At 33.3% G+C, this 16688-nt stretch overlaps 1 protein-coding gene across 2 annotated transcripts in view; it reads right to left on the bottom strand.

The window, feature by feature from the left end:
* LOC145285923 (guanylate cyclase 32E-like) overlaps nucleotides 1–16688 on the bottom strand; it is a 1316276-nt gene that overhangs the window by 272938 nt on the left and 1026650 nt on the right. For both annotated transcript variants that reach the window (XM_080134424.1, XM_080134425.1), the window contains exon 10: nucleotides 7894–8049. In XM_080134424.1, the coding sequence (XP_079990550.1) occupies nucleotides 7894–8049 (156 nt within the window). The remainder of the gene's footprint in view (nucleotides 1–7893; nucleotides 8050–16688) is intronic.

The raw sequence follows: 16688 nt of genomic DNA, 5'->3' as shown, positions 1-16688 counted from the left end.
TTTCAGCTATCATCTCATCAGGAGAAAATCGATAGCGTAAAAATAATAATACTATGTCGAAAGTAAAGAGTTCTGATGGGGATCTATTGAATGTGCCAAAAATTACGGGGACACTAAAATAAAGTTTATTAACGTTTAATAAAACGATTAAAACAATGGCACAACAAGGAAAAAAAGCGGGAGAAAAGATTCACAGTTCCCCAAAGAGAAACAATGCGTTAGATGTTTCTTTCTGCCGGCAAAAAGAAGGTTTCCGCACCGCTATAGAGACAGACTCCAAAATCTTTAAATGGTTTCTGGAGTCCGCTCTATGTAGCACCTCGAACAATGGTTCGAGGTGACACATAGAGCGGATTCTCCTTCAGACTTTTGAGGAGGAGGCAACTGCTGAACTTAGTCATTTTTTAATGTCTCATTCACTGTGCACTCACGAGGGGCAGTGCATGCTTCACTTGTTTACAATGGTGTGAATTTGGTTTTAGAATATTACAATATATTTCTTTATTAATTATTTATTGAATAATTTTGTATTTACTATTGTTTTTGATGGCACAAGTGTACAAACAAGAAAAAACTGAAATAAATGTAAAATAATTACAACATTGCATTAAGACATGTAAAAAAATCCAAGTTTATCGTTTCTTCATTGTTTCATAATAAAGGAAGTAAAAACAGAAAAAAATTCTTGAAACAAAAACTCCTACATGTTTATTCTTTGCATTTCTATATATTGAGTCTTTTAAAAATGATATATTAAATATATTGACACAAGAACTGTTGAAACTAGGATAACTTTTTATGAAATCGAGTGTTTTTACATTGTTTCATGTTTCGCTTCAGACTTGGGGGGTGTGTACTTGCATCAACTGTGTCTACTTCCGCTATCTTTGTTTGGGGAGCGCAATTGGCAGAGATTGTTAAATATTACATACCTCAAAGCATTGTGAAATTACGCATATAAGAAACATGTACTTTTTCTTTATTGATTTATTCTTCGTTTAATAACACTGAGCAACCCCAATGCATGGCCTGGTACCTCTCTTTCTCTTTCTCTCTCTCTCCCTCTCCCTCTCTCTCTCTCTCTGTCTCTCTCTCTCTCTCTCTCTCTCTATATATATATATATATATATATATAGACACACATATATATTGAGTAAAATGGTTCATGATTCTTTGTTAAAAATTGGTTTCAAAAGGAAAAACAAACAAAATCAATAAATTGTACGATCGTTTCGGAAACGATGTTTTTATTGAAATAGACAATTCCTCTGGAACAATAATTTTATAATTTGATTTTATAAAACTAAGTCTCCTCATCAGGAAGATGACTGGGGGGTTAAGTAAGGCAGATATATATTTTTTTCGTTCGCTTTTAAAGCTTGTAAATATCTTAGTTCATCCATTAACTGGCATGTTTTAAAGGTTAATAAACTCCGCTCTTTAGACAGTTCATCTAATTCCCTCAATATATATATATATATATATATATATATATATATATATATATATATATATATATATATATATATATATATGTATGTATACCAGGAATACTATGTTGGAGTTTTAGGGAGTTCAAGAAGAAATTCGATCGGAAGGAGCAAGCACTCTTCAATTCCTGTCAGTGTTATTTCCACCGGTATAATGCACCAGTCAACAATTTTATCCTTGTTACATACTATTTGACCAAGATGGGCATCAAGACAGTTCCTCGCCCTTTCTCTAGTCTAGGTCATGCTCCATGAAAATGTTGGAGGTAATTGTTATGAAAAAAAATTAAGGAGATGAAAAAGGCTTTGACAAGGGTCAGTGGCACGCTCACAAAATAGTACTTCCATGGGGGCTCACAGAAGTTGTTTCAACGGTACAGGTGCATTGAAGCCGGAAGAAGATTATTTGAAAAATCACTAGAGTTTCATGTATACTATCAATAAAAGTGTCCATACGAAAAAAAAGTCTTGTTGATCGGTCGGTTGTTTTTGTTTTACGGCATATCAACCCTTTTCAGGTTATTCAATGCCGAATACAGTGATTTTGCAGAACGATGTTTTAATAGAATATATTTGTTTGTTTTTTTTAAACGGTTTCTTTTTAACCCATAGTTGGCACCCTTATAGGTACTACCACTTCGGGTCAGAGTGGACCTGGGATCAATGTCAATTAAATGGTGACTCCACACTTCCGAAAACCCACAAGCTGTGGCCTCACCATCGGATATAGTTTAAAGTCATATCCAGTGCCGGAAACAGTCTGGAAACTTATTTAAGGCACTTCGTATATATAAACCATTTAACGATGAATTTCTCTTTGTTTTCATATACGGTTACAAGTTGCTTGTACGGAAAACGCACACTTTCATTGTCGATAAGGTTTCTTTGGTTACACAATTTATTCCACAGACATTTCCGCCGTCTCGGGATTATTTATAATGAATCCGTTTAACGTTAAGTCTAGTTCGGATATAAAGCCGATTGCACAGAGAACTCACTTGAACTTAATGACCGTAGTTTTAAGATGACGTGTCTTAGACATAGTAGACTACGATATCACACAATGCATTTACACTCCCGATAATAGAGTTTCCTTATGTCTTTTGTTTTACTATGGGTTGGCCACAAATGAATCACCCTGGTTCTAACTAAAATAAAGCGTTCAGGACGATGAAAACAGGGGTAGTACTATCAAAACAATTAATCCTTTGCGGGTCATGTCTATTTTTTCTCGTGGGCACTACAAGCATCATAGAAATTTAGCCAGCGATTGATGAGTCGCTGTGCATTGGCGTCTGACGCGCACTTTCTGACTCTACTCACTGAAATCGACGAACCCATCCCTATCCGTGCAAAAATTAACTGAATCTGATTCGTAAACGTCTAACAGAGGCAAGTAAATGTTGATTAGTTCAATTTTTCTGCATATAGGAAATCAGTGAGTCATCTTTACTTGTGACGCGCGCCATGGCAGGGGTTGTTTTCTTATAATCTCGCATCGTTAATAACTGTAACAGAGATGAGAGTTTAAGCTCATGAATGCATGCGTTCAGTCATCATAACGATGCAATTTACTACCCCTCCTGATCTATTCGGGCGGAATGAAAAATAGAAGGCAATACTTTAAAAACATTTCTCGCAATTTTTTTATTCAAGAAGAAATTAAAAAACAAAAACAGACATGTTTAAATTAATATTTAATTAATGCTACATAGCTCCATAGCATTTGGCGTTTTTTAATTTTGGAGCTGAGGATTGGTTATTTCTATTATTATTCACCGGCCTACTGATTTCATCTTGAGTGTGATTTTCACAACGTTTCGGTCGATGTAACATCCGACCTTCTTCAGGTGTATCTTGTCTAACTCGAGAATGCTTCTGTGTAACTCGGAAATTTGGACGGAATTTGGAGCGGAACCCTTTTATTCACATCACGGGGGTAGCGTGCTCTTGTTCAATCAGCCATGACTGGATAGAGGTCCTAAGTAATTCGAAAATGTATTTTCGGTCGCCCACACTGAGGATTGAATAATGAGGCACGAAACGCATTTGTCTGAAATTATTGACTCCAGATTTGTGTGGAGTAATATTTTTCTACTCCTCTGTGAACGCTCATAGGGTGGCTTTTAGGTTTTTTATATTTTCTATAAGATAATTTTCTTTCTAACTATGCTCCATAAGTTCTCGATTAAGTAACGGTTCGGATTTAGTTTATAAGGACGTCTGTTTGTATTACCGGATCAGTAAATATAAAAATCCATAATACATAGGCGTTAATGCTTTTCCCTTTTTATTGTAAAACGCAATCATGTTTTACATAACCAAAACATTAAAAGAAAAAAAACAATTTTTCTATATACAACAACCAAAGCAAACACCATAAATAAATATTTGAATATATAAAGTATTTAACGCATAAAACATATTTTTACCATAACGACTACATTCGACATTAATTAATCAAAAAAGTTCGATATGCTGTAAAAGAAAACAACGAAACTTAAAACTAAAGGAGTAAACCATGTTTTGTTTATTCTGCAATGTAAACTGAAACTAAATATTCTCTCAAGAAGAAAAAAACAAATTTGATCTGTCGGTATAAAGCGTTTATTTTTTTCTTCTTGTCACACAAAATTTGCTCTGCTTTCTAAGGTTAAACCAAGATTCTTCCATTTCTATGTTGGGCTCTTGTTTTAACAGAATCAATCTGGAATTTTTTTTTTTGCAGCACGACTCAAAAATAAAAAAAAGGAAAACGTAGTTGATCTGCCCAAATAACTACAATTATTCCGATGAGAAAGTCATGGATCCATTAACAAGTTTCATTACATTTATGTAACAATTTTATCACTGAATTATGTCTAAAGTTAAATTAACATTACACGAACAGACTCTATTTCCTAAAATTGTTCTGGCCCTGGATATAAGCTTTACCTATATGCGATGGCGAGGCCCCAGGTTGCGGGCTTTGGAGAATGTGGAATCACCCTTTAATTGCCATTGCTCGCAGGACCACTCTGGCCTGGATTGGTAGTACCTGTCAGGGTCCCAACTAGTGGTTAAATAGAAACCGACTTGATAAACCATTTATTCTATAAAAAAAACCCAACTTTTCTTCAAAATTAACCTAGAATTGTGCGTCTGCGAGTCACAATACCATAGGACTGCTTTTCATTGTTATTTTCAAATCTAATGTATATACGTTTCTATTTAGGCGTCTTCTTAATTCAGCCTTACTCAAGTTCAACCATTACTGATCATATTGTCCTCACATTTATTTAACACTTATTCACCCTTTATTATGGTTGGGGTAGGGAGGTCATGAGATGATTATCCTCATATTCTTTGGAAGATACAGAACTAGTGTACTATCTGTTCTAATAGAGGTAAATATGAAGAAAAGAGAAAGATAATAATTACAAGAAACCTTCTCTATCACCAATAACAATGGCTAAAACCCCTAGGTCTACGCTGATTTTTAATGGCTTTGTAATATATATATCTATAAAAGTGAAAATGTGGATGTTTGTGTGTGTGCGTGTGTGTGTGTGTGTGTGTGTGTGTGTGTGTGTGTGTCTGTGTGTGTGTGTGTGTGTGTGTGTGTGTGTGTGTCTGTGTACATTTCCTTTCCAATAAATAAATTAAAAAAAAAACCTTTCAATTTTCGGTCTGAAGACTCGAAATTTGACTTACGGGATATTGAGATTTGGGAAAATTTCCTTAATTCGGTTTCGGCCAGAAATTTTGCTGTTAAGGGGTCAAAGTTCAACAATTTGGCCTTTAAAAACTCTCCCAATCTCCTCCGCAAATTTTGTGTCTAAAAACGTGAAATTTTACATCTAAGTTTCTTGGACATGGATCTAACTGTATAATTTGATAGAGCCCAAAATAGTAAATGTTAAGGGTTCGGAATTGGGGGAATAATAAAAAAAAAATTGGGCTCTGCGTTCTCTAACAAATAACTCAGCCAATCTTAGTCTAAAAATTAGAGATTTTACATGAGAGGGCAATCTTTTTCATTGTTTTTTTTTTTGCTGAAAATTTGGCTTTCAATGTGTTAAAGTTCAAAAAAATTTGAATTTGCGGTCTCTAGCAAACTATTAACCCAATTTTGGGTCTAAACATTTGAAATCTTACATAAAGGGTAGTCAGACTTTCAGCAAGCGTTTTAATCAGTTTTGGGTCGAAAAAGAGTCTGCCAAGAGGTAAAATTCGAAACAATTGACCGTTGCAGATTCTATTTAACTCCCCGCCAGTTTTAGGTTTAAATACTTGCAATTTTAGGTGTAGGTTACTTGGGTATGGGTAAGACATTTTAATTTTATTTGAGCCCAAAACAATAAATGTTAAGGGGTCAAAATTAGTGTCAAAGTAAAAACAAATAAATGCCTTCTGCGGTCTCTAGCAACTGTTAACTATGTTAGTTAAGGAAGCCTATTATATAGAAAGGCATTACCATACATATGCACACTTTTTAATATATACATACGCATATAAAGTTATGAACAGTAAATAGGGCCCGAGCAAAGCCAGAATGAACTGCTAGTATATGTTATTTAACATTTGAAACGGTATTCTTGCACAGCCAAGTTAAAACACTTCAATAATGCTTCATTGAAATTTTAAAGAAATATAATAAAAACATACATTCTTTCTTATTAAACAATTCACTATTTTCCCCCATTTAACATATCCAAACATTATTGAGATGAATATTATTTATTGATGTTTATTTATTGCGGACTATTATTCTCGTCTCTTTTAAGTAATTGTTTTACAACGTTTCAATCAACTACCTGACGAGACGACCACAACTATAGATAGCAATAATTGTTGAGAATGCAGTTAGGAGATTCGGAGTTCCTATCCCATCGCGGTTACCACCTCACGAAAGCCAGAGAAGTAGTTGACCGAAACACCGTAAAACAATAGCTAAAAAAGATGAGGATAATAGTCCGCAATAAATAAACATTCATAAACTTCATAAACTCACACACAAACGCACACACGCGCACACACACGGCAGAAAATTCCCTTTTCAGATAGTTATACGAAATCGTAAATATATGATTTTATTTTTTCCCCAAAGGATATATGGGCAAGTATGTGATGCCAACTCTTTTATGGCCATTAATGTCTGTAAATTTCGCATTCTTTGATGTACAAGCTATTTTGTCATTCATTTTATATTAAATTATAACAGAAAAAAAAGATCGTACAGACAGGTTTAAGCCTATTTTTTTTTCCTCAGCAAATATTATTAATAGCAGGTATACAGGCATGACCCTGTCGTTAAATACGCTTAAATATTGTATTTTGATGCATGAAATTTTATATTTATTATTATATAACCAATTTAATATTGATTATTATATTGTACTCAATATGTAATAATGACCACCCAACGTTGCATCGTCATAAAAAACACTTAAAACGATATGTTATTTCATATAGATGTTATCTTTTCATTGCTAAATCGTATCAAATATATAGTAGTTGGTCTAGATGTTTTTTTTTTAAATATGGCTTTAGTGCGATCAGATAGAATCAAAACCCAAACGTTTAATGCTTCAACTTTACCGTTAGAGCTATCGTTAGACGGATAATAAAGCGTGAATAAAAAAACGACTCCTACGTATAAATGTGTATTTGCGAAGGCGCAGAAGACGCACATTATGTAAAAATATGCTTACCAAGTTTCATTTTATACTAGCTATTTTAACTGAGTAAAACGAAATCAAATTTTTCACACAGATTCACATATCCTACAAAATGAATTTCAAGTATATCAACTAAATCGTACAGAGTAGTTTGGTTGAGAATGTTACTCGGGCATACAATGCATTATATATATATATATATATATATATATATATATATATATATATATATATATTAGAGAGAGAGAAAAAAAGAGAGAGAATAAATGACAACATACTATATTCCAAAATTCATGATGTTGACCATCTTATAATTTATTCATTTAATTCAGTTGATTTTTAAAATTCTTAACAGTATCTGTTTTGTAGTGCAAAATATATCACATAATTATTATATCAATCAGTGAATCTATCATGTCATTAACTCATCAGAAGAAATAGCAACAATCAATCCGTCAAAAGGAATTGAAGAGTGATTTGAGATGATTAAAATCCGAAAATTGGAAGAGAAGCTACAAATATTTTTATTACGTTTCCATTACGCCATTTTGAATTTTGGAATATGTTTTTTTTTTGTCATTTATTCACTGTATTGTTCTGTAATTACATTGAACTTCTTAAAAAAGCATTGCTATCTATTATAAGAAAATACGATTCTACAGAAATATATGTGTGTGTGTTAGAGAAATAAACAGTTATTAAAATTACAAAAAAAAAACGAAATAAAAAAAACCAATACTTACGATTTTCATTTCTTTTTTCATCTTATGTGTTACGACAAAATGTTTCTTTTCGTACATCTTCAGCGCCACAATCTGCCCTTTATAACTTCCGGTTCGCGCATACACCTGCGTCATTGACATGCGTGAATCCAAAGACAGACGACTGCAGAGGGAATACTGGAATGCAAAGAACAATTGCATATTAAAATACATTGTAAAACCATATATATTAATATAAATTGTAAAACCATATATATTAAAATAGATTGTAAAACCATATATATTAAAATAGATTGTAAAACCATATATATTAATATAGATTGTAAAACCATATATATTAAAATAGATTGTATAATCAAATATTAAACTGTAACTAATCAAAGAGGTAATGCAACTATGATGATAACATAAATGTTTGGGGCATCTAAGGCCAAGAACTCAGTAACTTCGGAGAGGCTGGTTTAGTAGCACATGAAAACTGAAAATGAAAATTCGATAAAACATGTTTTTTCTACTGAATAATTTGTATTCCCTTTCTGTTCATTTTTATAAACAAATCTAAAGTTTACTGGTAATATTATTGTAATTATATGCATATATAAATTTCCACTTACATATAAACGGCAGTTTGTTTGTGTATAGGTAAGTTTGTGCTTGTGTGTGGGCATGTCTGTGCGTGTGTATGTTTGTGTATGTGTGTGTGTGAGTTCGTTACCTTTAGACTCAGAAACAGCTGAATCGATTTTTGTGAAATTTCATATATTCAAATATAATTTATATGTCTACAGTATTATAAGGTTTGTATTCAGAGAAAATATCAATAATCGAAAAGTCCGATTAGAGAAAGTAATAGTTCGATTTTGCTCCAAGTTTTCACCCTTAAAATCAGAAGTGTACCCACTACATTTTATCACCAAATAAACAGAAAAGTCTGCCGTATAAAACTGCGTTCGAAATAAATGTTTTTTAGAGAAACTGAAGCATGATATTTACTTTTTAGATTTTAAACTTTAATTCAAGCCATCATATAAAAATGTATTCATAAAATTCACAGTAGGTTCTCTACAGCGCAATGTAGATGTCAAGATACTGTGGATCAAAGCATTGTGGGGAAGCAAGTGGGGATTTTTCCTGGTATATCGCGGTGGATCCCCGACTAAAGCAGACAATCTATCTATCTATCTATCTATCTATATATATATATATTTCATAAAATATAGGATGCAATTATAGTTTTCAGGAGAGTAGACTCTAACAAACCGCTTAGGGTAGTGTTGAAATTCTTACGTTGTATGTTAATTTATTTTTATTTCGGACTATTAGTCTCATCTTTATTAGTTGTTTTTTTTTTATCTTTTAAATAAATAAAAATAAATTAACATATAATGCTCATCTCAAAAAATGAATTCCAATTAAGGAATAATATATATATATATATATATATATATATATATATATATATATATATATATATATATATATATATATATATATTCTTACGTTGTAGTAACACAGAAAAGAAAAGGAATTAGCCAAAAACTCCGGGTCGGTATATTTCTTTACAAAAATTTTTTTTTCCTCTATTACTGTTTCGACACTACTTAAACATCACTCGCCATCGCCCATTTCGACCGGGGTACACTTTTCTTCTCTGACCATACGCCAGCCGCAGCCAGCCTTTTTCATCTTCGCTTTCAACGTCCATTTTGCTCGACGCCCACTTTGTTTTTTGCTCACGCCAGTCATTTCTTCACTGTGTCTTTACACGGCCATCTTCCTCGATGCTCACTTGGCTTCTGTCTGTAGCATGTGCTGTATTTTCTCTACTTTTTTCTTTCTTTCCGCGCAAACTTTCAAATTTTCGTATGCGCGCTTTTCGGCTACTGTTGCTGCTAATTTCCTCGCAAGCCAGCCAACAATTCGCTGCGGCCGACATCTCTCCCAGCGCTTATATGCAATATATTAAAAAAAGGGAGTATTATTGCGCATTTTTCGCTATGCACATAACATTATATTCCTTTCTTGGTATTTATTGCACCCAACTTCCTCTTCCGCACCTTAATATAGTTGAAAAAAGCTTCTGGGCTTGACCATTACTCCTGATCTTAAATGGAACACGTACATCAAATCTGTTGCCAAGGCCGCTGGAAAAATGGTGGGATCTTTCTATCGATCCGGTAGATATCTCACTGCTGATGCTATTCCCTATCAATATAAGAGCCAGGTACGTCCAAGGATGGAATACTGTTGCAACATCTGGGCAGGAGCTGCTAGAAAGGACTTGTCCTGCCTTGATAGAGTTCAAAATAGACTTCGTAGCCTCGTAGGAGATGTCCTTTTCTCCTCCTTGCAACCTCTATCTCACAGAAGAGATGTTGCGAGTTTGTCTCTGATGTATCGTTATTTTCATGGAAAGTGTTCGACTGAGCTTCAGTCTATGGTCCCCCCTCGCCAAACTTTCACAAGAAACACTCGTCTAGCTGTAAACACAATCAATAATTCCCCCCACTCTTTATCTGTGCCTAAACCTAAACGTAGATTCCATGAACAAAGCTTATTTCTTAGAACTGCACGCCTGTGGAATTGTCTTCCGTTTTCCTGCTTTCCGGCTGACTACAATATGTTTCATGTTGTGTTCGAGTCTAAAGTAAATAAGTTCTTGATGAGCCGTTCTGTATAAGTTATCAAATTTACCAAATTTTCATTACTAATGATTACTATATTGTCCAATTTCTACTCTTTAACCCTTATCCTTGAGTGGCCTCTGGCCCTTGATAATGTGGTGATGCCTATGTAAAAAAAAGCTCTTTTAATCTGTTCCCTGTACACATGGTTTCAATTTCGTTAATTTTCAAGTCTATAGTGGGTTCTATCTCAATGAGCTGCATGAAGCGGGGAACGGAAATTGTTTACCCGTAGAGGATAACGTACAGATCTTGGGCAATTCTGTTGCATTTACATTTTTTTGTACATATTTGGTAGAGATCTGGTGCATTTGCTATTAGTTTCTCACTGGTGGACAGGGTTCAAAAGAGAGTCGCTAACCTAATTGGTCCAGAACTGTCAGCTAGGTTCAGCCTACGTCCAATCAATGAAATATTACATCCCTCTACCCCTTTTACAAGTATTTTAATGGTAGATGCTCTGACAAACTTCAACCCCTTGTATCACCTCGACGTAAATATCCCCGACAAACCCGACAAGCAGCAAAATCCCACCCCTTCACAGTAAAAATCGACAGATGCCAGAAAGCCTTCTACTCTAAAAATTTCTTCCCCCCAAACGTCTAGACTTTGGAATTCCCTTCCGGGTTCCTTTTCCCCTGACTGTACTGCCATGCAAAAATTGAAGTGTTACGTAAACATGATGTTGCTGCTAAACACCTTACATAGGGTCCTTGCAGTTATGTCTCAGATAATAGCGCCGTATATGAAAGTGACAGTGCCTTGTTTAGGGTGAAAAGACAATAAAATAAAAACGTGTGGCAAAGAAAGGATGTTCGACCCTCCATAACTCTCTTAGTTTACGAAGGCATTTACAAATTCAGAACCATTTCCATTGCCTTCTCTATAAAATTTTATACGTGATATACATTTCATAAAATATAGGATGCATTTATAGTTTTCAAGAGATTAGGCCCTAACAAACTGCTTCGGGTAGTATTTAAAGTTTCGGTAACATTTTAACTGTTTTCCTGGTAAATATTACATGGGAATATACTTTTAGGTCTTTTATAGATGTGTAAAGCATTTTTCTATAGGACAATAGCTATTTATATATTATATATACTAAACTCAATACATACATATATATATATTTATATATATATATATATATTTATATATATATATAAATATATATATATATATATATATGTAACGATAATTATGATATTTTCCTTTTGCCCACTGTACACTCTTTAACCCTTATCTTCGAGTAACCCATGGGCCTTTATAATTGGTGATTCCTTCTATATATATATATATATATATATATATATATATATATATATATATATATATGCAAAACTAAATATATATGCACAACTTTGTATACACATGAAATGAATAATGGAAATAGTATTCGACGAGATAGAGGGATAAGAAAGAGAAAAAAACAATGTTTGTTTTTTTTTTTATTGTAAGACATTTTCTGGATAAATGAAGAAAATAAAATGCCAGTACGATATTTGAAATTATATTTGTTCCAATGAAAAGTATAACTTCATAAGAACGAAAAAGAGTCGTGAAAAATTCATACATTTTATGGCCTTGTATTCGCTGCTTCTCAATGCAGTCCAATACAGTTGCAGGAAGTTCTCATAGTGAACAGGGGTCTATTCGACACCTCCTTAGAGTTGTTTGATGAGGCCTTTTAAATGCATCCTGTGTCCAGCGGTGCTGCGCCGGCTTTCGAGTAATTGACTGTAGAGGATTCTACGCGGTAGTCTGTGGCTGGGATTTCGAATCATGTGCCCCAGCCATCTGAGCTGGCATTGGATGATAGTAGACGCCACACTCAGCTCATTGGCAGACGAGATGGAGAATCATTTTTTGGTCAGTTACGTAGAAGAGTGTTTTCAGAACAGCAACGCTAGATCCCATATCAAAATACTAGTGTGCAGAGCAGTATGCATCACCACACTTCCGTACAGATGTGAGTCTTGGATGATCTATAGTCTGAGGACCTTCCAAGGGAAATGCCTCCAGATAATCGTTGGCTTCATACAGAAAGAGAGTGCCGCGCATATATATATATATATACAATATATATATATATATATATATATATATATATATATATATATATATATATATAAGCCCCCACTATCGTTTAGTGATTGGGTTTCGAACCTGGCTTCAGGTAGTTGCTTGTCTAACCGTACTGCTGAGATGTGAAACAGCGAAACAGTACTGTATGTGGATGAGTATAATACTCCCAGTCTTAGGTTGGGCATTTGGGAAGTGATATACAAATTGCCATTAGCGTTTGAAGCAAGGCTCTTTGTGTGTAAAACAAAATGAGTTTAGGTACTTTTGACAATGAAAACATAACAACAGCAGTATAGTGCAACGGTTAAAAGCTCCGACTGTCGTTTGGGTGATCGGGTTGAGGTAGTTGTGTGTCTAGCCACACTGATGAGCTGTGAAACAACGAAACAATACTGTGTCCGAGTGTAAGTGTATATACGGAATAATATCATTATCTCTCCATGCACCAAATGAAGAAATCAGTTCGAAATTTATTGAAGTTATTTATCTCCCTCCCACGGCTTCAGGATATGACGCACAGATTGGAAGGGAAACTTTTAAAAGCCGGCATCTTAGTGAAAGATAACCTTTGTCTGCAAAAAAAATGCATCGGCAGCTCCATCGGCATTTCATGGGCATGAGCCAAAACCGCATTAAATATAGGGACAACTCATTTTATAAATGGGCAAGATGTTTTTGTATAAAGCTTCATATAAAACTGCAGACACGTCGTGTAAATAGTTGTGATCACAATGAAGAACACGGTGTATGAAATAGTGTAAATTCAGCCACGGAAATTATGAGGTAGTCTTAACTACGCCGAAACACATTCAGGAGAATTGTTTTGATATGTCCAAACTTGTGAGGCAAACGTTATCGAAAGTAGCATCAGATATCACCGCGCCAGTAGTATTTATTTGCTTCCCCACTGAGCAAATTAGGCACACGGCCGTTTTTTAATGTGGAGAGAAAGGGAGGGGGAGGGAAAAGGGGACCAGTTTTCGATGGGTGGGAAATGGGAGCTGGATAGTAACTGTTGGTATGAAGGGTTGCCCCTACATTGACCAAGGTCTGATATTTGGAGTTACCCCCACATATGGTCTTTGCTTGCAGTATCTGTCGGAACAGATTGTATTTATTTGCTCCCCCACCGAGCAAATATAGGAAAATATCATAATTATCGTTATATATATATATATATATATATATATATATATATATATATATATATATGTAACGATAATTATGATATTTTCCTTTTGGCCACTGTACACTCTTTAACCCTTATCTTCGAGTAACCCATGGGCCTTTATAATTGGTGATTCCTTCTATATATATATATATATATATATATATATATATATATATATATATGCAAAACTAAATATATATGCACAACTTTGTATACATTGATCTTCTCGCCTAAGCCGCGAAGGGCAGGTTGGGTCCAGTATAAACAATAAAAACGAGACTGTGACAATTCCGAGATTCCGGCACTCGATCAACAAAGATGACATATAGACGAGACTCGTAGTTCGCATAGAGAAAAAGAAAAGAAAATCAGGATATATATATATATATATATATATATATATATATATATATATATATATATATATATATATAATTGTTGTATAGATAAGTTTCCTAGATCTAATACGCCCCCTTAAGAAACGCATGATTATTATTGATTGCTCAATGAAGGAAAAAGACGTATTTTTTTAGTTCATTATAGAAATATTTTTAGTTACATATGTGCATACATGTTTCAGTGCCGTTTTAATTTGAAGATGCTGGTCTCGCCAGACCGAGGAAGAAAACGTTATTGAATAAAAATCAAGGTTTAATTCGTTTTGTATATAAAAATATATCCGGGTGTGAATTATATTTTAAAAGAAAAGGAGAGCGTGTTGTTTCTTAATTTGGACAGTCGAGAGTTTTAAAGGGAGGTGAATTATATATATATATATATATATATATATATATATATATATATATATATATATATATATATATATATATATACTGAGAGACAGAGAGAGAAGCAGATTAATGAAACAGGCTTATATCTCCTGTTCACTTTATGTCTATTTATCCGAAACAGGAGCCTAGTCTATAAAACAGCCTCAAAATCACGCTATCGCTTTTAGTCGACTGCAAGAATCTTGTTACTATATATATATCTCTATATATATATATATATATATATATATATATATATATATAAAGCTTAATGTCTGTATTTGTGTGTGTGTGTGTGTGTGTGTGTGTGTGTGTGTGTGTGTGTGGTCACGAATAGGCTCCTATATAGTTGAGTATTTTAAAAAACTGATTACATATAATGATAGAACATGCATCGAAACACACGAATGAGTATGTTTGATCCAGCAAAACGGTGTTTCATTAAACTTGTGGGGTCTGTGGGCTAATAAACAGTTTTCATATCCATCTATGTAAGTATACTTTGATAATTATATTTCAGTTTGAAGAAATCTGGTATAATAAAATTATGGGGTGTTCGTTCACGCCTTACCTCCATAGAATTGAAATATGTCGCAAAGTTTAACAAGTTGTTTTTTTTTTATATAGATCCACAGAATATTGTGATAAGTGCTTCAGTGTGAACTGGTAGGGAATAATAACTTATGGGGTTTATCCATTTTATTTTTACTTTCATCATATTTTGCTTTGGGTTTGATACCCCCGAATTCGAAACTATCTCTTTAAAACCCTTCCTTTTCAAAACCTATTTTACTTTCATAAATCAGAGTCCATTGTATGTAGGCTGTTTTTGAACCCAGTCAACGACGGGTACTTTTGCTTGTATATATATATATATATATATATATATATATATATATATATATATATATATATATGTATATATATATATATATATATATATATGTATATATATAGTAGAAAACCAGAATATTGTGGCCCTGGCATACGTTCTTTTTCATGTAAGGATTAGGGATACGATGTTTTTCCGGCCAATATTTACGGTATTTGCCTCACCTTACGGCGTTATTTATAAGATTATTTGATAATATACATGCGTATTAAGAACTGTACTGTATTTTTTACTCATTTGTAATGCCGTATCCCAGTATTTTAATATATATATATATATATATATATATATATATATATATATATATATATATATATATATAGATAGATAGATATATGTATATATACATATATATATATATATATATATATATATATATATATATATATATATATATATAAAATAGAAAATAAAAAGTTATATATTTGGATTTTACCGTCACTGGATTATTTATCTTCCACCAGACTATCCATTCATCTGTAGTCACCTTTTTCTTCACCATGTTACCTCTGCTTAACTTATTTTGTTTTCAAGTAAGATCTTTTACTTATTTGTTGTTTCATCAAATACTTTTGCATGCAAAATCCGATCCCTCATTTTGCTAATTCCTACCCTCTGATGAGAGGGAAAGTCTTTCTTCGAAACTCCGCGGATTAAGGACTATCCACTTATCTAGTGTTTCCTTGTCAGATTAAGTATGTTTTTTACTCATTTCAAAGTGTTTTTAACATGTTTTATTAACCGTTTGCTCGTATATATATGTATGTATATATATATATATATATATATATATATATATATTTTAGTTTAATCACATAAATTAATATGCGAAAGTTTTAGGTTAACAATAAAGTTCTACCGGATTTTTTTTAAATTTTGATTAATGATCGGATTTTAACTCACGTAAAAAGAGAGTTATTTAGGATAACCGCCGACGCTTAGCTTAGAGTTTAGACGCCGACAAAGCTCTACAACGCTTCCCAGAGTTGCATTAGAAGAACTTCTTACTGGTTGTTTGGGTTTCTATTCGTACTAAAACAAGTGCTCCTTACTCCGGTTAAAAATGACTTCAGGTGGCAGCCATATTTAAATGAATTTCTGAATTATTTGATAAAAAAATATATATAGATTCGATCCTTATGGCGCACTTGTTTAAAACTCGTCTCATTTCAAAAGTTAATTCAAATGAAAATAAGACTTAATAGCATTAG

The sequence above is a fragment of the Euprymna scolopes genome, chromosome 10 (genome assembly GCF_053919585.1).
Source record: "Euprymna scolopes isolate OS-2025 chromosome 10, ASM5391958v1, whole genome shotgun sequence".
In the NCBI taxonomy this organism is placed as follows: domain Eukaryota; kingdom Metazoa; phylum Mollusca; class Cephalopoda; order Sepiida; family Sepiolidae; genus Euprymna; species Euprymna scolopes.
Note: the sequence above shows the minus strand (reverse complement) of the source record. Positions and strands in the feature narration are given on the sequence as shown.